We start from the raw sequence: 24,842 nt of genomic DNA, 5'->3' as shown, positions 1-24,842 counted from the left end.
CACCCCAGTTGGGATAAGCGGCTTGGATAATGGAATGGAATAGGACGCCCGACCAAGCCAGAGGTGACACGGGGATTCGACCCGGCGATCCTTGTGTTGGTAGGCAACGGAATAGACCGCCACGCCACCCGGACGCCCTTTGATTTGTATTTTTGTTTGTAAACTTATATATACACTACCGTTCAAAAGTTTGGGATCACATTGAAATGTCCATATTTTTGAAGGAAAAGCACTGTACTGTTCAATGAAGATAACTTTAAACTAGTCTTAACTTTAAAGAAATACACTCTATACATTGCTAATGTGGTAAATGACTATTCTAGCTGCAAATGTCTGGTTTTTGGTGCAATATCTACATAGGTGTATAGAGGCCCATTTCAAGCAACTATAACTCCAGTGTTCTAATGGTACAATGTGTTTGCTCATTGGCTCAGAAGGCTAATTGATGATTAGAAAACCCTTGTGCAATCATGTTCACACATCCGAAAACAGTTTAGCTCGTTACAGAAGCTACAAAACTGACCTTCCTTTGAGCAGATTGAGTTTCTGGAGCATCACATTTGTGGGGTCAATTAAACGCTCAAAATGGCCAGAAAAAGAGATCTTTCATCTGAAACTCGACAGTCTATTCTTGTTCTTAGAAATGAAGGCTATTCCATGTGAGAAATTGCTAAGAAATTGAAGATTTCCTACACCGGTGTGTACTACTCCCTTCAGAGGACAGCACAAACAGGCTCTAACCAGAGTAGAAAAAGAAGTGGGAGGCCGCGTTGCACAACTGAGCAAGAAGATAAGTACATTAGAGTCTCTAGTTTGAGAAACAGACGCCTCACAGGTCCCCAACTGGCATCTTCATTAAATAGTACCCGCAAAACACCAGTGTCAACATCTACAGTGAAGAGGCAGCTGCGGGATTCTGGGCTTCAGGGCAGAGTGGCAAAGAAAAAGCCATATCTGAGACTGACCAATAAAAGAAAAAGATTAAGATGGGCAAAAGAACACAGACATTGGACAGAGGAAGACTGGAAAAAAGTGTTGTGGACGGATGAATCCAAGTTTGAGGTGTTTGGATCACAAAGAAGAACGTTTGTGAGACGCAGAACAAATGAAAAGATGCTGGAAGAATGCCTGACGCCATCTGTTAAGCATGGTGGAGGTAATGTGATGGTCTGGGGTTGCTTTGGTGCTGGTAAGGTGGGAGATTTGTACAGGGTAAAAGGGATTCTGAATAAGGAAGGCTATCACTCCATTTTGCAACGCCATGCCATACCCAGTGGACAGCGCTTGATTGGAGCCAATTTCATCCTACAACAGGACAATGACCCTAAACACACCTCCAAATTGTGCAAGAACTATTTAGAGCAGAAGCAGGCAGCTGGTATTCTATCGGTAATGGAGTGGCCAGCGCAGTCACCAGATCTGAACCCCATTGAGCTGTTGTGGGAGCAGCTTGACCGTATGGTACGCAAGAAGTGCCCATCCAACCAATCCAACTTGTGGGAGCTGCTTCTGGAAGCGTGGGGTGCAATTTCTCCAGATTACCTCAACAAATTAACAGCTAGAATGCCAAAGGTCTGCAATGCTGTAATTGCTGCAAATGGAGGATTCTTTGACGAAAGCAAAGTTTGATGTAAAAAAAATCTTATTTCAAATACAAATCATTATTTCTAACCTTGTCAATGTCTTGACTCTATTTTCTATTCATTTCACAACATATGGTGGTGAATAAGTGTGACTTTTCATGGAAAACACAAAATTGTTTGGGTGATCCCAAACTTTTGAACGGTAGTGTATATATATATATATATATATATATATATATATATATAATCAGTGTGCATTACAGCAATGTGTTTATTTCCAAGTTTGCATATTTGATTGTATTTCATACAGGCTTTTTAGTCAAAACGTGCTTCTTCTCACAACACAAAATAATTCTGCTAAGCTATTTCAGAGAGAATGTATAAATATGAAGATATATGTTGTGTATCGCCAAACTTTTCTAAAATATCACGATATATATGTTTAGCCATACCCCCCCCGGCCCCCCCGGCCCTAGGCCTGAATAGAACAGGGAACTGGATATTTGAACTTGAGATGAAAAGAGGGGGACAAAAAGGAATGCTTTGATTTGATCGTCTTACTACTGAGCCCCACGTCCCTTTGACCCTCACCTCCATCACCCCCACCCATAGGCTGTGTTGTCTCCTCCCGTGTGGAGGAGGCCTTCCTGTGGGATTGTAAGCAGCTGGGTGCCTACTCCCCCGTGGTGCTTCTCAACACGCTGCTCTTCTTCTGCACGAAGGCCCTCCGCTTCACTACGCTGGCCCAACATCGATGCCTCTCCTTCGCCAACTTCACCCGCCACTCCAGACCCTGCGGCCACACCGCCAAAGCCCACTACCTCCGATACCAAGCAGCCAGCGTTAAGCCACCCAAGCGAGCCCGCAGTGAGACGGGTACAGTCCATATGATCTTTTTTTTTTGTTTTATCTTAAACAAGTGTATGAAGTGTTTCAACGGATGAGCAGCTGAAAGTAGTAGTAGTAGTAGTAATAGTAGTTGTAGTAGTAGTAATAGTAGTAGTAGTAGTAGATGTACAAACCCCAATTCCAATGAAGTTGGGACGTTGTGTAAAACGTGAATAAAAACAGAATACAATGATTTGCAAATCCTTTTCGACCTATATTCAATTGAATACACTACAAAGACAAGATATTTAATGTTCAAACTGATAAACTTTATTGTTTTTTGCAAATATTCACTCATTTTGAATTTGATGCCTGCAACACATTCCAAAGAAGCTGGGACAGGGGCAACAAAAGACTGGGAAAGTTGAGGAATGCTCAAAAAACACCTGTTTGGAACATTCCACAGGTGAACAGGTTAACCGGAAACAGGCGAGTGTCATGATTGGGTATGAAAGGAGCATCCCCGAAAGGCTCAGTCATTCACAAGGATGGGGCGAGGTTCACCACTTTGTGAACAACTGCATGAGCAAATAGTCCAACAGTTTAAGAACAACGTTTCTCAACGTACAGTTGCAAGGAATTTAGGGATTTCATCAGCTCCAGTCCATAATATCATCAAAAGATTCAGAGAATCCGGAGAAATCTCTGCCCGTAACCGGCAAGGCCAAAAACCAACATTGAATGCCCGTGACCTTCAACCCGTCAGGCGGCACTGCATTAAAAACTGACATCATTCTGTAAAGGATATGACCATGTGGGCTCAGGAACACTTGGGAAAACCATCGCCAGTTAACACAGTTTGTCGCTACATCTACAAGTGCAAGTTAAAACTCTACCATGCAAAGCCAAAGCCATATATCAACAATATCCAGTAACGCCGCTGGCTTCTCTGGGCCCGAGCTCATCTGAGATGGACTGACGCAAAGTGGAAAAGTGTGCTGTGGTCTGACGAGTCCACATTTCAAATTGTTTTTGGAAATCATGGACGTCGTGTCCTCCGGGCTAAAGAGGAAAAGGACCATCCAGATTGTTATCAGCGCCAAGTTCAGAAGCCAGCATCTGTGATGGTATGGGGGTGTGTTAGTCCCCATGGCATCATGGGTAACTTGCACATCTGTGAAGGCACCATTAATGCTGAAAGGTACATACAGGTTCTGGAGCAACATATGCTGCCATCCAAGCGATGTCTTTTTCAGGGACGTCCCTGCTTATTTCAGCAAGACGATGCCAAGCCACATTCTGCACGTGTTACACCAGCATGGCTTCGTAGTAAAAGAGTGCGGGTACTAGACTGGCCTGCCTGCAGTCCAGACCTGTCTCCCATTGAACATGTGTGGCGCATTATGGAGCGCAAAATACGACAACGGAGACCCCGGACTGTTGAGCAACTGAAGTCGCACATCAAGCAAGAATGGGAAAGAATTCCACCTACAAAGCTTCAACAAGTAGTGTCCTCAGTTCCCAAACGCTTATTGAGTGTTGTTAAAAGGAAAGGTGATGTAACACAGTGGTGAACATGCCCCTGTCCCAGCTTCTTTGGAACGTGTTGCAGGCATCAAATTCAAAATGAGTGAATATTTGCAAAAAAACAATAAAGTTTATCAGTTTGAACATTAAATATCTTGTCTTTGTAGTGTATTCAATTGAATCTAGGTCAAAAAGGATTTGCAAATCATTGTATTCTGTTTTTATTTACGTTTTACACAACGTCCCAACTTCATTGGAATTGGGGTTTGTATGAAGCCTTTCAAGGCATTACTGCAAATTTAAATTTAGCTGAAGACAATCAGAGACAGTTTCTGTTCACGCTGTCCTCCATTAATTTGGAAATGTGGAAAAAGTTACTAAACAAAAAATATAAGTTAGCATGACAAAATGGTGGCCCAGTGGTTAGTGCTGTTGCCTCACAGCAAGAAGGTCCTGGGTTAGCAATGTGTTAGCAATGTCTCCAGTGATGACAGGGTGTCTCCAAAATGTGTTAAGTGCTTCGCATACATGTTGCTGTCAATTCTAGAATGTTCTAAGACGAGTCTCCAGGAGGAAGAGGGAGACATGGAGATGCCAGAAAACATCTCCAACCCACTACGCTGTCCCGTCAGACTCTATGAGTTCTACCTCTCCAGATGGTAAGGCGCACACACACACACACACACACACACGTTCATATACATGCAACTTGCCACCCGACCCTGTCTGACCCTGAAAAACCACGGTGCACACCCTGCAACCGCCATACAGCTTGTGCAGCTATGGGGCCTTAAAGGGAGGGTTAGGCAAAACATTAAAGATGCTTCATGTAATTTCACTCGAATGCTGACCTCTGACCTCAGCGATGTGGCTAACAAAAACAATGTAAAGCAAACAAAACAGGGCATCCAGGTAGCGTAACGGTCTGTTCCGTTGCCTACCAACAATGTTCAAACCAACCAGTTCGAATCCCCGTGTTACCTCCGGCTTGGTCAGCCGTCCCTACAGACACAATTGGCCGTGTCTGTGGGTGGGAAGCCAGATGTGGATGTGTGTCCTGGTCGCTGCACTAGTGCCCTCTCTGGTCGTTCGGGGCACCTATTTAGGGGGGAGGGGGAACTGGGGGGAATAGCGTGATCCTCCCACGCATTACGTCCCCCTGGTGCAACTCCTCACTGTCAGGTGAAAGGAAGCAGGTGACGACTCCACATGTATCGGAGGAGGCATGTGGTAGTCTGCATCCCTCCCCAGATCGGCAGAGGGGGGTAGTTGGCCAAATTCAACTGGGGAGAAAAAGGTGTGTGGGGGGGGGGGGGGAGCAAGACAAACATGTTTAAATAGAGGGGTCTTGGAAACACGACATCTTCCATTTTGCAACACTGTCACATATTTCCTGCAGTTGCTACATAGTTTCCTGAGGGAATGTGTGCCAAGTCGTTGGGGTGGGGGGGAGGGGGGTACGTCAAGCATCCAGAACTACTCAGCCAGCTCAGCTTCTGTGCTTCTGAATGCGGTAATCAGGTCATTTGCTTTGTTTCAGTCAGTAACATGTTGTCGTCACCCCAGCTGATGTTTACTTGTTGTGTTACGAGGCAGGAAGGCCGAAATATTACACACAGCAGCGCTATGAGGAGACGACTCACAAAAGGCCGCTGGTTTGATTCCCAGCACGGGGTGGTGCCAGGGATGAAACACGGCATAGTGGATTGTATTTCAGCTGAAGCTACATAGTCTCAGTCCATGGTGCCAAATATCACTTCCTCAGTGGCCATGACCATGCACTGCTTCCTGTCTGATGAAAGGTGCGAGGTGTGTGTGTGTGTGTCTGTCTGCAGCTGCCCCCCCCCCTCGTATGCACATACACACCACACACAAAAGACCTTTTATGCTAAACAGAAGTAAAGTTTTATCACTATTGACGCTGGTTCTTTTCTGCTCTGCCTCTTCGCATGCTGTTGTTTTCCAGCTCCGAGTCCATGAGGAAGAGAACCGATGTGTTCTACCTGCAGCCTGAACAGACCGTTCACACAGACAGGTTAAAGCCTTCTCTTGTAGCCTCAAGTTGACTGGTGTTAAGCCCCAAATCCTTTTTTTTTTTTCTGTAGTAAATATCAGTCCTAGGATCTGTATCAGCGGTTCCATCCAGAGTCTTTGTGGCCGGGGAAGCAGATGCCTGGGAGATAGTATGGCAGTGCAACGTGTCCCCCCCGTAATTCTGTCACATCTCTAATTTGGGTAATGGTAATGAAAAGAAAAGGGCAACAACTTTTTGCTCTGTCGCTGTGCGCTGTGTAAAAGGTTTCACTCAGGATGTGGAGTTCTTAATTGCGATCTACCTGGTTGACCGTTGACCTGTTCAATTCTGCTCTCAAACATCTTGGATGCCATTTATTCTAAAAGCGTTTCTGGGGTGTCCAGGTGGTGTAGCGGTCTATTCCTCTGCCTACCAACACGGGGATCGCCGGTTCAAATCCCCGTGTTACCCCCGGCTTGGTCAGGCGTCCCTACAGACACGATTGGCCGTGTCTGCAGGCGGGAAGCCGGATGTGGGTAAAGGTCCTGGTCACTGTACTGGCGCCTCCTCCGGTTGGTCGGGGCGCCTGTCTGGGGGGGGGGGGGGGTAGCGTGATCCTCCCACGCGCTACGTCCCCCTGGTGAAACTCCTCACTGTCAGGTGAAAAGTGGCGGCTGGCGACTCCACATGTATCGAAGGAGGCAGGTGGTAGTCTGCAGCCCTCCCCCGGATCAGCAGAGGGGGTTGGGCAGCGATCGGGACGGCTTGGAAGAGTGGGGTAATTGGACGGGTATGATTGGAGAGAAAAAAGGGGGGGAGGCGTTTCTATGGTTCCTATGGAAGAGTTTTATTGACCAATCACAACACAGCCAATCAGAGACTTGGTTTGAATTTGATGTTTCAATGCAGTGAATTATTTTCCTAATTTGCCGGTGAGAGCAAACGTCTGCAAATACAGGTAGACTGATATCAAGTGTCATTATAGGGGTGCTTAAACCCCTCATTTGTTCTGGTGTTGTTTTCTCTCTCCTCTCTGAAACGCACAGTACCCGCTGGTTTACTTCTGAGCCGCTACAAGACGGCATCTTACAGAGCATGCTCACGCGCATCCTGGCTGTCCGAGAGCTGCACCAGGGCCAGGGAGCCGCTCGGCAGCTCGTCTCACCGTCGCCGCATGCTGACGAAGGCGGCTCGCGTTGACGATGCGACGTCGTGGTCGCACACATCCAACCAGCACCACCACATCTGTTCACGGGCGGAGGAGAAAGAGCACGTCATTAAACAGTCTTCCCTGCATCGGTGGTGACCTTTTCCAGCGAAGGGATACGACAGCCACGGTGCCAGATTTTCAAAGACTGGGGTGTTTTTTATATATATATATATATATATATATATATATGTGTGTGTGTGTATATATGTGTGTGTGTGTGTGTATATATATATATATATATATATATAAGCAATTACCTCAGTGTCTATTCCCATAAAGACAGCTCACCAAGGCAGACAAGGAATATGAGATGTCGGTGGTCAGATGCCGTGTTGATAACAACACACGTCCAGTCGAGCTGGAACGGCGTGCACGCCGTCGGATGTTGTTCAGCAGGGAATGAGAAGAGGATCCTCTTTGCATCAGCACTTTGATATACAAATATGGCTCTTAGTATTACTCGTGGTTGTAAAAGAGACAGCTCACGGTGACACAGATCTGTGATCACAACCATTTTTTGCCGGTTGCTGGAGGCCTCATTAAAAGGCCTGTACCCCCCCCATGTGCCCACAATCCCATCTTTTTCACCATTGTTCCCTCTAATGAGCTCTTTCAGTGCTCATTTGAGAAGTTGATGTAAGTTGCCCACATCCAGAATATCAGCACTAAAGCAGGCGATCATTACAAAACCGTGGAAAGTAAAACCACGAAGCTCAGCTTCAGCTTGCGGCTCACGGCACCAGGCGAACCCTGACCAGGGAAATGCAGACGGGTTGATAATTATTTGCCTTCAGAGAAATTCTACAATCCTGTTCCAGATGCAGCATGGTGGCACAGTGGACCTTCTTGCTGTGAGGCGGGGTCGCCTCACAGCAAGAAGGTCCGGGTTCGAGCCCCGGGGTAGTCCAACCTTGGGGGTCATCCCGGGTCGTCCTGTGCAGAGTTTGCATGTTCTCCCCGCGTCTACGTGGGTTTCCTCCCACAGTCCAAAGACATGGAGGTCAGGTGAATCGGCCATACGAAGTTGTCCCTAGGTGTGAATGTGTGTGTGTGTGTGTGAATGTGTGTGTGTGTGTGTGTCGGCCCTGTGATGGACTGGCGGCCTGTCCGGGGTGTCCCGCCTGCTGCCCAGTGACAGCTGGGATAGGCTCCAGCATCCCGCGACCCTGAGTATGACAGGCGGTTTGGAGAATGGATGGATGGATGTTCCAGATGTCTTTAACACAGAAGCTCCTAATCAACAAAGTCAGTTTTCCACCCCGGGGGGGGGGGGTTAAAAGCGCCTCTGTATTCTGGGGGGTTTTATTTGCCATTTCTGTTTAAATTTTCTTCTTTGCTGCTTCAACTTTTGGCAGAAAATAGTTGGATGGAAGCGGAGGGGTCCCCTAAAGCAAAACGCTGTTCATCATACGTGCCTTTCATCCCTCCGGCCTGTCGTCTCTCCGGGGTCTCTTTCCCCTTATGGTATCTGTGCCATCTTTTACTCCCTTCTGCCATTACTCCCCCGTACGTCTTTTTTTCTTCCCCATTTGCCCTTTGACCCTGATCTGATGTAGGGGGGAGAACCGCAGTAGGGAACTCTTAACAGCAGTTAACGTAATAAAAAACTATTAATGTGAGAAAAAGTGAGCGTAATAATTTGGTCGTTTCTAATTCAATAGCTGCTGGTTGTTTTTTAACCGTTGTCTGAACCCCACTGTGTATTTATTACCAAAAGCACAGCCGGGGTTCAGACGAGTGGAAACATCGTGTCAATTTTTTACATAAATCATGTTGGATCAGTTGTTAATTTGAGAAGGCAGCCACTTTTTGAATTTAAGGGCGTCCGGGTGGCATGGCGGTCTAATCCGTTGCCTACCAACACAGGGGATCGCCAGTTCGAATCCCCGTGTTACCCTCCAGCTTGGTCGGGCATCCCTACAGACACAATTGGCCGTGTCTGCAGGTGGGGGAAGCCGGATGTGGGTATGTGTCCTGGTCGCTGCACTAGCGCCTCCTCTGGTTGGTCGGGGTGCCTGTTCGGGGGGGGGGCTGGGGGGAATAGCGTGATCCCCCCGCGCGCTACGTCCCCCTGGTGAAACTCCTCACTGTCAAGTGAAAAGAAGCCGCTGGTGACTCCACATGTTTTGCAGGAGGCATGTGGTAGTCTGCAGCCCTCCCCGGATCGGCAGAGGGGGTGGAGCAGAGACCGGGACGGCTCGGAAGAGTGGGGTAACTGGCCAAGTGCAATTGGGGAGAAAAAGGAGAGGGGGGGGGGGTACAAAAAATACTTTTTGAATTTGGATTTCTTGTGATGGAAGAAGATGGGGATGGGATGAGTCACAGGACAACAGTCCAGATTCAAGCTTTGGAAACACTGCACCAGCCTTGGCCACCACACACACAGACACACAACTCTTGGTTATCCAAAGGAGTTGAATCAAGTGCAACTGGACTTGGTATATATCCGTGAAGACGTTTCGCCTCTCTAGCTAGTCTAGCTTGGCCTAGCTTGGTCTAGTCAGAAAGGCACGAACTGATGAAGCCTCTTGGATGAGAGGCGAAACATCTTCACGGACAAGTCCAGTTGCACTTGATTCAACTCCTTTGGATAACCATGACCTGGATGAATGAGAACATTCACAGACACACAACTCTTGGTGTTAAACAGACAGGAAATCAAACATCTGACATGTTTTCACATCAACCGTTGAAGTGTTACATAATTCGACCCGGAAGTCGTAACCCCCACTTGTTGTAATAGCCGTCAGTTGACGTAATAAGTTCTTACATCGACCAGCAAACGTTAGTATGTAACCATTCGAGATTTTTATTACAGAACCGGCACTTGATACATTGTAGAAGACAAAGTGGCCACATGAAGGGTTTTATTCCATTGATCGTTTTCTGAACCTTTGGACCTGCAGCGTGCAGGAAGCACAGATCCCACAGGCGCCATGCAGGCCGTTTTATTGCCCGTTTCTGTCCCCGCCTGTCTTCAGCTAGCAGCAGCATGTACAATCCAAACCACAGTATCGTGACCGTGACCTTCATGTTTCTTTGTTAGTTTTTCTTTTTTGTGGCTGTCGTCAGTTTTAACTTTGGACTCAGAAGGTTGCATTGAGGACGTTTTACTGCAGCTCTTTATTGCGGCTCAGTCGAGTCTGGTTGAAATCAATATTACATTTTAGATGGATTAACGGACAAAAAAGAGAGACTGGGGGCATCCGGGTAGCGTGGCGGTCTATTCCGTTGCCTACCAACATGGGGATCGCCGGTTCGAGTCCCCGCGTTACCTCCGGCTTGGTCGGGCATCCCTGCAGACACAATCGGACGTGTCTGCAGGTGGGAAGCCGGATGTGGGTGTGTGTCCTGGTCGCTGCACTAGCGCCTCCTCTGGTCGGTCGAGGCGCCTGTCCGGGGGGCAATAGCGTGATCCTCCCACGCGCTACATCCCCATGGTGAAACTCCTCACTGTCAGGTGAAAAGAAGCGGCTGGCGACTCCACATGTATCGGAGGAGGTATGTGGTAGTCTGCAGCCCTCCCTGGATCAGCAGAGGGGGTGGAGCAGTGAACAGGACGTCTCGGAAGAGCGGGGTAATTGACCGGATACAATTGGGGAGAAAAAAGGGGTGGGGGGGAAGGGAGACTAATTCACCTCCTAGATTTTATCGTTTGGATGGATATTATTACCACAACCCGTCACGGCTGTTGGTGCCGAAGGGAATTAAGCGTTAGGGCTCATCTTGGACTTCCCACCTGAAGAGAATTATACAGAAGACAAAAGTCTTCATCAGACCGAACGGAGAGATTTAGATCTTGCGCTTTTGTGCACAAAATGCTGCTTGGGTGCAAATTGAAGATTGTAAGATGGCGGGGCACCCCGGTGGCGAGGTACCACATAAGGCTGAGTCCTTACCCCAGCGGCCTCGGGTTCGAATCCGGCTCGGGCCCTTTGCTGCATGTCATCCCCTCTCTCTCTCCCCTGCCTTTGCCGTCTCTCTCGACTATCGCTATCTAATAAAGGTGGAAATGCCAAAAAAATAATAATTTTGAAAAGAATGTAAGATGGATGGATGCTTACTGGAAATGTACTGTTGAAAATGTAATCCAGCTTCTGAAATACTGAGTTTCCTGAAATACCTATTTTTCTTCAGTCGTGTGTGTGTGTGTGTGTGAGCGTGAGCGTGAGCGTGAGCGTGAGTGCTGCTTAAGATCTATCGGTGTTCCTGTGCCGATAACATGCGATTGTACAGATTTTTGTCTTTGGTTTTAGGTCTCAGGGTTCATTTTTGCCCCAAGTTCAAAACAGTCGAGATTTTTGTTCGAGGCCTGTCATGTCGAGTGCTGTCCAAACCTTCTCTAAAGTCCCACTTCAACACGTCATACTGTTGTCTTCTTTATCTCTTAGACATTGGCTCCGTCTACCTGGCGTTTTATCAGCAAATCTGGTAAAAAATCAACACGGAGGTAAATGTTGTCCATCAGAATTACATGCAAAACTTGAAATCTGCTTCAGTTACTCTTTCACTTTGTTGTTACCAGGTTAGATAACTAAAGGGAATACCCCCCCCCCACCGGTGGTGTTAAAGGAAACGGTGTCTTACTTTTTGAACATATATAATATATATACAGGTATAGCCCAAAATGTCTAGAAGGGGAACGACCACATCACCAAAAGCCAAAATATGGCTTGTGATATCATTATTGGTGTTATGGAATTTTAGTTATTGGCAAATTAAATCAATTTATTAAATAACGGAACGTCCCCCCCCCTTTCATTTCCTGTTCTGTAATAAACCCAAAGGCATGTTGAACACTGTATGGTGCTTTTGTTCTTCCGTAAGGAAAATAGACAAGTTGATTTGTGTAGCCCTGAACCAGTTACCAGTTACAGAAAAATTTGCCAAATCTTCTCTGCCAATGCCAAACAGCTTATTTTGCTGTTGCTATTGACTCTTGTTTTGCGCTTCTGGTACCCCAGGTGCTGACAATCAGCTGCCTGATATAAGATTTATTGCCAAGAAGCATTGTTACAACAAAGAAATAATCTACCAGACACACATTTCCTTACTTTTTGTGCGGAGTTTATATATATATATATACACACATACACACACACAAACACCTTTAGTAAAAGGGCTCAGTGCAGCCCTTCGTGAAGCAGAATTGCACAATATTTTTGAACTTTGAAAGATTTATTAATTCACAATAAATATAAAATAAGTATCTTTGTTTTCAGTGATATTAATAAATTTGCTTCTTCATACATTTTAACCCCCTCCCCACACCCCACCCCCAAAATGAGAAAGAAAATAAATCACTGCAGATTTTTGCGGTGAACATTTGCCATTTTCCCAACTCTCTAAAGTATAATGAAATCTTCCATTAGGATTTCAATCATGGCAAGAATTCTCTTCACATGCACTCCTGCATGTGTGTGAAGCAAAATAAAACAACATAAAGAGTAGTGAGCGGTTGTAGAGAAGAAAAATTGGATTTTTTATTTTTTTTTGCGTGAGGTCTTGACTCAAGAAAATGTCTTTGGACACCTATGATGACCAACTAATGATGGCACTTACGAGCCTAACATGGAAATGTATCTATGCATGCTCAATAATCGAGGTAAGAAAATCACAGAAAGGTGAATCAGTTCATCTGGACACAACGTTTATTGAGAGAAACGTTTCAACACTCATCTAAGTGTGAGTGTTGAAACGCCCCCCCCTCAGTCTCACCAGACTGCAGGTGTCCCCCATGGCAATCCTAGGATGGGATCCCCCGGCACAAACAGTCACTGTTAAGTGACAGGAGGATTGCCATGACTTATACATCAGCGCTGTTCAAGAGGATGGCACAACACAGAAGAGCTAACGTGTCAGGCCAGGACTCCACAGTCCACACCATCTACAGACCAGTGGCCCCTCTTTCAGGGATGAGGATGCCCACGTCCTTGATAGGGAGGAACGCTGGTTTGAATGGGGAGTCAAAGAGGCCATCTATGTGAAGAGGGAATGACCATCCCTGAACTGGGGGGGGGGGCCTGAGAGTACATCCGTCACCATCTTACAATGCTGTGATTGCAACTATTCCCCAATCCTCTGTGAATAGTACACATGACCACTGTAACTCTAGTTAATGGTCAAGGTAATTTGTATAACAAACCGATCCTTATGCCACTGTATTGTTTCTAAGGGTGGGGATACCTGCAGTCAGTTGAGACTGAAGAGGTCACTCAGATGAGTGATAAAACATTTCTCTCAAACGTTGTGTCCAGATGAACTGATTCAACTTTCTGGGACTAATATGAAAATGTGTATAATGGATATGATTTATCACACCTCCCCTAAAAGCCAACCTCCACGGACTTCTTCATACTGTTCAGCTTTCTAAACTCCTCTACTAATCTGTCATCGCAACCGTGTGTGTCATTACATTGGTAGTAATACACTATTCCAGTTCATCTCTGATCTGCACGAGAGAGGCTCGTCTTAAAATGTCCAAACAGCTGCCAGGATTACTCAAAGCTGATTTGCCAGAGGGGAATATATTGAATAACGTGATTCCACTCTGCTTATAGATCCAAATCAAAATTTAATTTTAGTCAGAAATGTCCAATATCCCTGCAATGGCAAGACCTGAGGTTGATGCTTGGATGTTTTGAAAAGTTGGGAAGGAGAATACCATCAAACCAGGATGCCAAAGTCGGACAAATAAGAAAACACCTCGGGTGTCTTTAGCTGAAAACTGAGGTTCTTCATTACATCGTAAAGCCATATCATTACGAATAACTATCATAAAAAAGAAAGACAATAAAGACGGGCACTCGCTTACGTTGTCGGCCTGCTCTGCAGCTACAAAATCATATGGCGTGTTTCCACAAGGACACTTTGACAGAGAAAGGGCACTGAACTGTGGTCAGCCTGATTATTCCTTCCATCTGAATTAAATCTGAATGCATAATGGCGCCGGAAAGGTGCCATGATGTCAAGTGAAAAGACCATAGCACACCTCAGTGCACTTAGACAACTTGCACAGGAAATTATTCATGTCTATTGGTACTTGACAGGCATGATCAATTACCCTGCAGCTGACGTATTTTAACCACCACACAGTGAGTGCAGTCACTACCAATATAGAAGTCCATCAGTCAATACAGAACCATGCAGGGCCAGCCACAGTCCCAATCATAGCAGGCTATATATCAGCTTAACCCCTACCGCCAATTCAAACAAACACTTACTGGGAGATAGAAACTGACAGCAGACTGGAACTGCGATAACTAGAGAAAATACCGAATATCAGTTCTGAGCTTACAACTCATCTCTAGAAGGAAACAAGAAGGGGTCAAGTAAATATGGGAATTAAATATGAGGGATTCATAATATTAACCAAGTTGGGTCTTGGTCTAGTAAGCCCTTGACTTGGCCCTGCGGGGATTAGTATAGACTAATGGCTCTTTCAGTAATAGAAACTAATAATAGTAAACCAATCCATATTACAACTACAGCCACAGCATCCCTTCCTCTTCGCACAATGAGAACACGAATAGGGGTGAGACCGAGTCATGCCAGCGAGGAACATTTCTTCAGAGATGACAGTGTGAACCGCATTAAACGCCACAGGATTTCAGAACAGTGCCACAGATGGGAGGTTAGGGTTCATCTTAGGGATAGGGTTTGCCTAATTCATGACACATCAATGACGCTGTTCTGAAAACCACCGCATTTCAGGAGATCTGTGATGGTGTAGCCGGGAGAGACCACCGAACAGCGGGGTACAACATATTGTCAGACCAGGTGCTCAAAGAACACATTCAGCTTCTGGTTTGAAAGTTGAATATTTCCGAGTTTCCAGTTTTCTCGAATGCATTGTTACTCCCATGGACCAACAAGGACTAGACGTTGTAGGATATAAGGAGTAAAGGCTGAAATACTGGAGTAGAAGGAAGTGAAGAGCCATTTAGACCCACTACCCAAAAAATAATGTCAAATGTATAATTCTCATTTTGCATACTACTAGTTAAGACTAACATCTGGGTATAACATGGTGTTGGACAGCCCAGGGATGTGGCCAACTCCCCTCCAACTCAGTCAATCCAACTTTTGAAGCTGAAAAGCCATATTTTGTCCACTAAACAAAAGAAAGCTCTTTTCCAAATAATGAATAAACTACCAAAAATGAAAACTGTCGTATGAGATATAAATGGGGCTTCATTTCACTATCAAGACAACTGCTTGGATAGGCTCCAGCATTCCCGCGACCCTGGGTAAGGATAAGTGATTTGGATAATGGATGGATGGCTGGACTAATTCCAAATTTTAAATGAATTAGCCCAATCCTTGATCTAACCCTGCTGCTGTTGTCGTAGTCTGGAAACAACTACATCCCACATCTCCATCTTTCAAACACTATACACTAAACTACATTCATATATAGAGGGAATCCAGTAACTTAAACAGCCCTTTGTCATGCATTGCATTGAAAATAAACTTCAAATATAAAAATGAAAACATACAAAAATATTAATGCCATTAATCTATGTTACATAAGAAAAAAATAAATTGACTGGATTCTGGATGTATGCCAAGCCACATGGGAGAGTTAGAAGTCTGTGAATAGTAAAAGCTCTTGTTTGCATGTCGGGGTTCAGGAGAGCGGGGCGGGGACTCTGTTGGTGTCGGGAGCGCTGAGGGCTGGCTCGGGGTCAAGTTCAAAGCTGACGTTGACGAAGGAGGCCCCTGAGCCCTCCGGCTGCTCCACTGTAGGAGCATGAAGAGGCACGAGGTTCTCCTGCTCCTGCCTCTGCTGCTCGTCAAATTGACGTTCTGCCGCCTCGGACAGACGGTTCTCCTCCTCCTCCTCCTCCTCCTGCACGAGAGAGCCAGAAGGAAAATGCTGGAGTTAGATCGTTAATGCACTGTTGTTGTTTTTAATACAAGACAGAGCTACGGACTCTACATGCATTTGTTTCATCCAGACTTGTTTATATGCTTCTCTCTCTCTCCAATGTGTGACTGATGGTTTTTCTTGTCTCTTCTCCCGTGTATGTGAATGGTGTGATGTGAGTCTCCCCTGTGTGCTTGTGTAGTCTGTCCTCCTGTCAGGTCTACATTGAATGGTGGTCATGTGGCTTAGGTCCTGGGCTGTTCCGGTGGCATCTGGACACTGCTTGACATCCTCCTCATCAAATTCGTCATATATTTTATAAGTTCATTATAATTCTGTTACCTTCTTTCAATGTTGTGTTCTGTAAACTGTGTAAACACAACATCCATTGCATATCTGTGTGTCTTGGGAGAGAGATCCCTCCTCTGTTGCTCTCCCTGAGGTTTCTTCCTATTTTTCTCCCTGTTAAAGTTTTTTTTTTTTTTTTTTAGGTAGCTGTTCCTTAGCTGATGCAAAGGTTTAAGGTCAGGATGTTGTGTTGCTGTAAAGCCCAGTGAGGCAAATTTGTGATAATGGGCTATACAAATAAAACTGACTTGACTTGAAGTCAGACGTTTACACATACCCTAGCCAAATACATTTAAACTCAGTTTTTCCCAATTCCTGACATATAATCCTAATTAGCATTCCCTGTCTTAGTTCAGTCAGTTAGGATCACTACTTTAAGAGTGTGAAATGTCAGAATAATAGGGGAGAATGATTCATTTCAGCTTTTATTTCTTTCATCGCATTCCCAGTGATAAGCGGTTTGGATAATGGATGGATGGATGGATGGATGGATGGATGGATGAACCTGAGGACATTTCACCTTTGTCCCCATGTGCAGTTGCAAACCGTAGTCAGGCTTTTTTGTGGCAGTTTCGGGGCAGTGGCTTCTTCCCTGCTGAGCAGCCTTTCAGGTTATGTCAACATTGGACTCGCTTTACTGCGGATATAGACACTTGTACCTGTTTCCTCCAGCATTCTCACAAGGTCCTTTGCTGCTGTTCTGGGATTGATTTGCATTTGTTGCGCCAAAGTACGTTCGTCTCTAGGGGACAGAACGCGTCTACTGCCTGAGCGGTATGACGGCTGCACCATGGTGCTTATACTTGCATACTAATGTTTGTACAACATTAGTATGCAAGTAAAAAAAATAAATTTTCATGAACATACCACGGTCATACGTGGCACCTTCATGAGCCAGAGGATGAACCAGACTTGTGGAGGTCCACAAATATTTTTTTTAGGTCTTGACTGATTTCTTTTGATTTTTCACATGATGTCAAGCAGTCTGAAGGTAGGCTTTAAAATACATCCTCGGGTACACCTCCAATTGACTCAAATGATGTCAATTAGCCTATCAGAAGCTTCTCAAGCCATGACATCATCAAAGACACAGTCAACTTAAGTGCATGTAAACTTCTGACCCGCTGGAATTGTGATATAGTGAATTATAAGTGAAATCTGTCTGTAAACAATTGTTGGAAGAATTACTTGTGTCATGCACAAAGTAGATGTCTTAACCGACTTGCCAAAACTAGTTAGTAAACATGAAATCTGTGGAGTGGTTAAAAAAAAAGAATTTTGATGCCTTCAACCTAAGTGTATGTAAACTTCCAACTTCCAACTGTATCAGCCTTTAACAGGGTCAGGACTGTTTGTTGGAAGACAATGAAACTCTCTGGTGAGACAGTTCATTTAGAGATTGTGCCCATTTTCTAGCCTTTACATTACTTGCTGTCGCCGTTACTTCTTATGATTTGACAAACTTGCTGTTATTCATAATTTCTAGAAACATCTCAAATTATTATCACTATCTTTTACCTAAGCTTAGACCTTACGCACAATAATAAATTCAAAATGCACAACACTTGAGTGGTCTACTGCTCGATGTCTTTTTTTTTTTTTTTTTAGACTCCTGGAAAACCTGAATAAGTTGAATACTAAATTAAATGTTCTAACAGGTGAACATAATCAACAACAACCATTATATTAAGCTGTCTTTATGCATGCTCAATAATCCAGGTAAGAAAATCACAGAAAGTTGAATCACTTCATCGGTACACATTTATTGACAGAAACGTTTCATCATTCATCTAAGTGACCTCTTCAGTCTCAACTGACTGCAGGTATCCCCACCCTTATAAACAATACAGTGGCATAATGACCGAAACCAACGATCAGTTTCATATGCAAATTGCCGTGACCTTTAACTAGAGTTACAATGGCTATGTGTACTATTCAGAGGATTGGGGAATAGTTGCAATCACAGCATTGTACTAACAAGCTGACAACATCCCTACCAACACAGCGGCCAGGGAAGGGGAGAAATCCCACATTAAACAGGCCCTGATTAAGCATGGTTTACCTAACTGGGAATTTGTCAAAGCCAAGAAGACCCCCCAAACAGTGCACCAGCTGATCGAAAAGAGGAGAAGGACAACAGCTGTCTAAGCGTAAACCAGTGTTGATTCCGTATGTGGCGGGAGTCTCGGAAAAGTTGAGACGCAACGCATATTTTCCAAACACCGCGTCTCGGTTGCTTTCAAACCCCAAAACACACTGCGCCAGAAATTGGTCCACCCCAAGGACAGGGTGCCAGGAGGATTGCTGTGACTTGTCCATCGGGGAAACCAAACAGATACTGGCCAAGAAGATGGCACAACACAGGAGAGCTAACACGTCAGGCCAGGACTCCGCAGTCTACACCATCTACAGTCCAGTGGCCACTCTTTCAAGGATGAATATGTGCACATCCTTGATAGGGAGGAATGCTGGTTTGAACAGGGAGTCAAAGAGGCCATCTATGTGAAAAGGGAACGACCATCCGTGAACTGGGGGGGGGGGGGGGGCTAAGAGTACATCTGTCGCCACTTTACAATGCTGTGATTGCAAACAGTGGCAAATGTTGTTTGTCACTGTATTGTTTATATGGGTGGCGATACCTGGAGCCAGTTGAGACTGAAGAGGTCACTTAGATGAGAGATGAAATGTTTCTCTCAATAAACACTGCATCCAGATGAACTGATTAAAGTTTCTGTGATTATATTAAGCTGGCACAAATCCCCTACTGTTTGTGACTGAATGCTTGAAACTGGTGTTGTGTTTTCATAAGTAGAAAATGTCTGTGTCCACGCTTGTTTCTGCTTATGTCCTTTTTTCATGGTGACTATGCTGAGGTTTATACATCAGGCATGACAAGGTGTATGCATGTCTGCTACAGTACCTCCTTCTTCATGCGGTAGTACTCATCAATAGCGTACTGGTATTTTGGCGAAGTGATGCCAAACAATGATGCCATTCTCTCCCCCAGGTAGTCACACACTGTTGGGGAAAAAAAACAAGCACATAGGTGCATTAGCAGGAGGGATAAGACGTGGTTAAGTTAATCAAGTCACCCAGAAATCTAAGAATATGTAAAGTCATTGCCCTAGGCAGTATAGAATGACAGATGCAACCAAGGCCTACCGGAGATAGTGGAGGTGGCTGCTCGCCACATATAAAACCAGAAATATGGACCCCAGGTCAGCTTGGACTGAAACATATCACAAAGCAACAAACAACACTGACCACACATCCACTTTTAGACAAGAAAAGGGCAATGCAAGGTAACCGCTCTAATGTCTTGTGATTAAACCTAAAGGCCTCTTCTAGACCATGTCCTCATACAGCAGCAGTTTGGTGTAGTGTTACAATAGACCACAACTGCTGGTACAGTAGCTGCCCTGCTTAAGTTAAGTGAGTGCTTTCTATAGCTCACACAATTTTCCATTTGAAGAGGGTTATGTCATGGGGTGAATCAAAAATGCAAACTGGTCAGAGGATCAGCTTACCGGGTCCACAGCCATGAGGTCTTTCTTCAAAGGCTCCTCCTCTTCCTCCTCATCTGTGCTGTACTCTTCCATGGTCTCTCCACTGGCAAAGTAGATTGTCCTCCGGGGAACCTTCCCCTGTCGCTCTCCCCCTACCTGCTCTCCCATCTCCACAGTCTCAAAGTCATCCATCCCTTCCAGGTTCTAATAAGAAAATTATGGAAAAAGCACATAAGTATGATTTCTCTACCAAACAAAATAAGACTTCTGTACCAGTGTCCTCTTGACAACATCATTATAAACAAGTTAACACCACAGAAGAGACATCATAGCCATTATTATTACTATACTCCAAACAAACAGCAAATTAGATTTCTTTACTGTAAAATTTCAATGCTGTAAACAATAGACATGATTTTTATTTTCATCATCATTACAATGTTATTGTCCTACACCAACAGAAAAGGTGGGTAAAATTACTAAAGGTAAAATTTCTGAAGATTTACAAACTTGATACAGATGATTCAAGGGACTGTATTTTTTTTAATTGCTCTCTGTCCTTTTTCAGTCCCTTACGCTGCAAAAAAATTTCAGCAAAGCAATGCAGCTGCCAAGTAGTTAACAGGCCGCTACAAATTATCTAGGTTAGCTACGACTGATCAAATCCCATTGAATGCTATCTAAATATGTGTGCAGTATGCATATCTGTGTACCCATGTGTACATGTGTGGATGTACATGTAAATATGTATGGATGTAAACTTACATTTTAATGTAGAAACCGTAGCAACAGATTTCCTCAAGCAGGACAATAAAGGATCTATGTCGTTACAGTCTTGACATTTTGTGGCATTAGTTGGCATATCTATAAAACGTTACCAAAGCTCAAATCCTACCGTGTTCAGAAAGTTTACCCACACTGAATGGTTGAGTACTGCCCTTCCAAGAAACTGTTGGAGGGCTCTGAGGGCACCGTGGTGCGTTTATTACGTTGCATGTCTACGCTACTGTACATGTTTACGTTAGCTTTTGGGCTACGGAAGTAACAAGTAAACAGAATACTAACCGCTTAAAGTGACAGATAAACAAAACTTAACAAAACAAAGCAGGCTTCAAATCAAACCTTTTCCGGCTCCATAGTTTGCCCCACAGAAACGTTGACATTAGTAAGGTATAAAGACAAATCTGACATCTCCAGCTGGTAAATTCAGTCCGTCTTGGGGCACCTGTGTAAATCCACCGTGGGCAACACGTAACACTTCCGGTAACACTTCCGGTCTGGCTTGTCAGCTGTATGTATTTGAACAAACCGAAATTAGAATAGAATACAATTATAATGTAATAAATTATACCATATCTGGTTAAAAAACGCATTAAATTGTCATATAGGGAAACTTGTGATTTATTCAATCAAGATAATGGTTTTGATTTGAGTCCCATGTCTACATTGTGGCAAATCACAATGCCACAGTGTAGCTTGATTTATACTGGACAGGGTTTCATCTCTGCAAGGGAAGGGTTACCAAACTCTTGCATTTATACAAAGGTACAATAACGCTCGAAATGCTTTGATTGATACAAAACTTTTCAATGAGATATTTCTCTTTTTCCCCCCATTTTATATGGTGTGTTGAGCATCATTTTGATAACACTCCAATTCAGTTCTGTAGACTTAGTTATCCACCGAACCCAGCCAACGAGAAAGCCAGAGAGGCACTTTATTTTGTCATTGTACAGTTTTTCAGTTACAATGAACTTTGTTCTCTGCATTTAACCCATCCTACTGTATAGGAGTAGTGGGCAGCTGCAGCGCCCGGGGACCAACTCCACTTATTCTTTCCATTGCCTTGGCCAGGGGCACAGACAGGAGTATTAACCCTAACATGCATGTCTTTTTGAAGGTGGGAGGAAACCGGAGCACTCGGAGGAAACCCTTGCAGACACATGGAGAACATGCAAACTCCACACAGAAAGGACCTGGGATGGCCTAGGGTTCGAACCCAGGAGCCAAGACCTTCTTGCTGTGAAGCAACAGTGCTAACCATTGGACCACCGTGTTGTCCAGGAGAATGCACAAGCCAGTGTATTCTTAGCACTGGTCATTGTACAGGTTACAATGAAATTTGTTCTCTGGATTTAACCCATCCTATTGTAGAGGAGCAGTGGGCAGCTGCAGCTCCTGGGGATCAACTCCAGTTCTTCTTTCCATTGCCTTGGTCAGGGGTACAGACAGGAGTATTAACCCTAAAATGCATGTCTTTTTGATTTGTGGGCACTATGACTGGGAAGGGGAGAGAGCTTGCTGATATGATGGAGAGAAGGAAGGTAGATATATCGTGTGTGCAAGAGACCAGGTGGAAGGGGAGTAAGGCCAGGAGCAACGGAGGTGGGTTCAAACTCTTCTATCATGGTGTGGATAGGAGGAGAAATGGGGTAGGGGTAATTCTGAAGGAAGAGTCTGTTAGCAGTATGGTTTCATGCCATGAAAGAGCTCTACAGAGCCGATGTTTGCTTTGAGAATGTTGATGGAGAAGTATAGAGAAGGTCAGAAGGAGTTGCATTGTGTCTTTGTGGATTTAGAGAAAGCATATGATAGGTTGCCGAGAGAGGAGGTGTGGTATTGTATGAGGAAGTCAGGAGTGGCAGAGAAGTATGTAGGAGTGGTGCAGGGATATGTATGAGGGCAGTGTGACAGTGGTGAGGTGTGTGGTAAAAATGACGGATGAGTTCAAGGTGGAGGTGGGATTACATCAAGGATCAGCTCTGAGACCTTTCTTGTTTGCAATGGTGATGGACAAGTTGATGGATGAGATCAGGCAGGAGTCTCCATGGACTATGATGTTCGCAGATGACATTGTGATCTGTAGCAAGAATAGGTTGCAGGTTGAGGAGAGCCTGGAGAGGTGGAGGTATGCACTGGAGAGAAGAGGAATGAAAGTCAGTAGGAGCAAGACAGAGTACATATACGTGAATGAGATGGAGGACAGCAGAATGGTGAGGATGCAAGGAGTGGAGGTGACCAAGGTCCATCCATCCATCCATCCATCCATTATTCAAACTGCTTATCCTGCTTTCAGGGTCGCAGAGATGCTGGAGCCTATCTCAGCAGTCATTGGGCAGCAGGCAGGGAGACACCCTGGACAGGCCTCCCGGCCATCACAGGGCTGACACACACATTCATACCTAGGGGCAATTTAGTATGGACGATTCACCTGACCTACATGTCTTTGGACTGTGGGGGGAAACCGGAGCACCCAGAGGAAACCCATGCAGACACGGGGAGAACATGCAAACTCCACACAGAGGATGACTCGGGACGACCCCCAAGGTTGGACTACCTCGGGGCTCGAACACAGGACCTTCTTGCTGTGAGGCGACCGCGCTAACCACTGCAACACTATACCACCCGGTGACCAAGGTGGATGAGTTTAAATACTTGAGGTCAACTGTTCAAAGTAACAGGGAGTGTAGAAAAGAGGTGAAGAAGAGAGTGCAGGCAGGGTGGAGTGGGTGGAGAAGAGTGTCAGGAATGATTTGCGACAGAAAGGTACCAGCAAGAGTTAAAGGGAAGGTTTAAAAGATGCTAGTGAGACCAGCTATGTTATATGGTTTGGAGACAGTGGCACTGACAAAAAGACAGGAGGTGGAGCTGGAGGTGGCAGAGATGACGATGCTAAGATTTGCATTGGTAGTGATGAAGAAGGACAGAATTAGGTAAGAGTATATTAGAGGGACAGCTCAGGTTGGACAGTCTGGAGACAAAGCAAGAGAGACAAGATTGAGATGGTTTGGACATGTGTGGAGGAGAGATGCTGGGTATATTGGGAGAAGGATGCTGAGTATGGAGCTGCCAGGGAAGAGGAAAAGAGGAAGGCCAAAGAGGAGGTTTATGGATGTGGTGAGGGAGGACATGCAGGTGGCTGGGGTGACAGAGGACGATGCAGAGGACAGGAAGAAATGGAAATGGAAATGGAATATCCACTGTGGCGACCCAGAGCAACCGGAAGTAGTAGTAGTAGTAGTAGTAGTAGTAGTAGTAGTAGTAGTAGTAGTAGACTTCGTTATCCAAAGCACATTTCAATTAATAATTTTACTGTTTTTTCTATGGGCCTTTTTTGTTTTTTTGTTGAAAGATTTCTCTAATTTTTGACTGGTTTTCAAAAAGTAGTGTTTTCAGCCACTAACTTGAAATAAGTTAAGAATATCTGAAATAATAAGAAAGCATTTTCATTATTTGAGACCATATAGAACTCAAAATATAAAACAAATATACTTAAATGTGGAAAGAATTAGTGTAAATCAAATCAAAATTAATGCTCCTCTGTTCATTTCTGATCAAATCTTCTCTCTAAAAATGTCACTCGTACTATTACTACTACTACTACTTTCGGCTGCTCCTGTTAGGGGTCGCCACAGCGGATCATCCGTTTCCATCTCTTTCTGTCCTCTGCATCTTCCTCTGTCACGCCAGCCACCTGTATGTCCTCCCTCACCACATCCATAAACCTCCTCTTTGGCCTTCCTCCTTTCCTCTTCCCTGTCAGCTCCATATTCAGCATCCTTCTCCCAATATACCCAGCATCTCTCCTCCACACATGTCCAAACCATCTCAATCTTGTCTCTCTTGCTTAGCCCCAAACCGTCCAAACTGAGCAGTCCCTCTAATATGCTCATTCCTAATCTTGTCCTTCTTCATCACTCCCAATGAAAATCTTAGCGTCTTCAACTCTGCCACCTCCAGCTCCACCTCCTGTCTTTTCATCAGTGCCACTGTCTCCAAACAATACAACATAGCTGGTCTCACAACCATCTTGTAAGCCTCCCGTTCAAGTCTTGCTGGTACCCTTCTGTCACAAATCACTCCTGACAGTCTTCTCCACCCACTCCACCCTGCCTGCACTCTCTGCTTCGCCTCTCTTCTGCACTCCCCGTTACTTTGGACAGTCGACCCCAAGTAT

At 44.9% G+C, this 24,842-nt stretch overlaps 2 protein-coding genes across 2 annotated transcripts in view; one reads left to right on the top strand and one right to left on the bottom strand.

The window, feature by feature from the left end:
* LOC130126721 (zinc finger MYM-type protein 4-like) overlaps positions 1-7,276 on the top strand; it is a 50,987-nt gene extending 43,711 nt beyond the window's left edge. Inside the window, exons 28-31 of the mRNA XM_056296338.1 lie at positions 2,196-2,459; positions 4,486-4,597; positions 5,905-5,973; positions 6,999-7,276. Of these exons, the coding sequence (XP_056152313.1) occupies positions 2,196-2,459; positions 4,486-4,597; positions 5,905-5,973; positions 6,999-7,152 (599 nt within the window). The 3' untranslated portion in view covers positions 7,153-7,276. The remainder of the gene's footprint in view (positions 1-2,195; positions 2,460-4,485; positions 4,598-5,904; positions 5,974-6,998) is intronic.
* Positions 7,277-12,456: 5,180 nt separating this feature from the next.
* Positions 12,457-21,124, bottom strand: fam177a1 (family with sequence similarity 177 member A1). Its single transcript, XM_056295958.1, has 5 exons — positions 21,008-21,124; positions 19,907-20,089; positions 19,542-19,608; positions 19,300-19,397; positions 12,457-16,013 (listed from the first exon to the last, which is right to left on the bottom strand). The coding sequence occupies exons 1-5, from the start codon at positions 21,074-21,076 to the stop codon at positions 15,792-15,794; spliced, it is 639 nt and encodes a 212-aa protein (XP_056151933.1). The 5' UTR covers positions 21,077-21,124; the 3' UTR covers positions 12,457-15,791.
* Positions 21,125-24,842: the final 3,718 nt, after the last annotated feature.

This window comes from Lampris incognitus, chromosome 16 (genome assembly GCF_029633865.1).
Source record: "Lampris incognitus isolate fLamInc1 chromosome 16, fLamInc1.hap2, whole genome shotgun sequence".
Taxonomy (NCBI): domain Eukaryota; kingdom Metazoa; phylum Chordata; class Actinopteri; order Lampriformes; family Lampridae; genus Lampris; species Lampris incognitus.
Note: the sequence above shows the minus strand (reverse complement) of the source record. Positions and strands in the feature narration are given on the sequence as shown.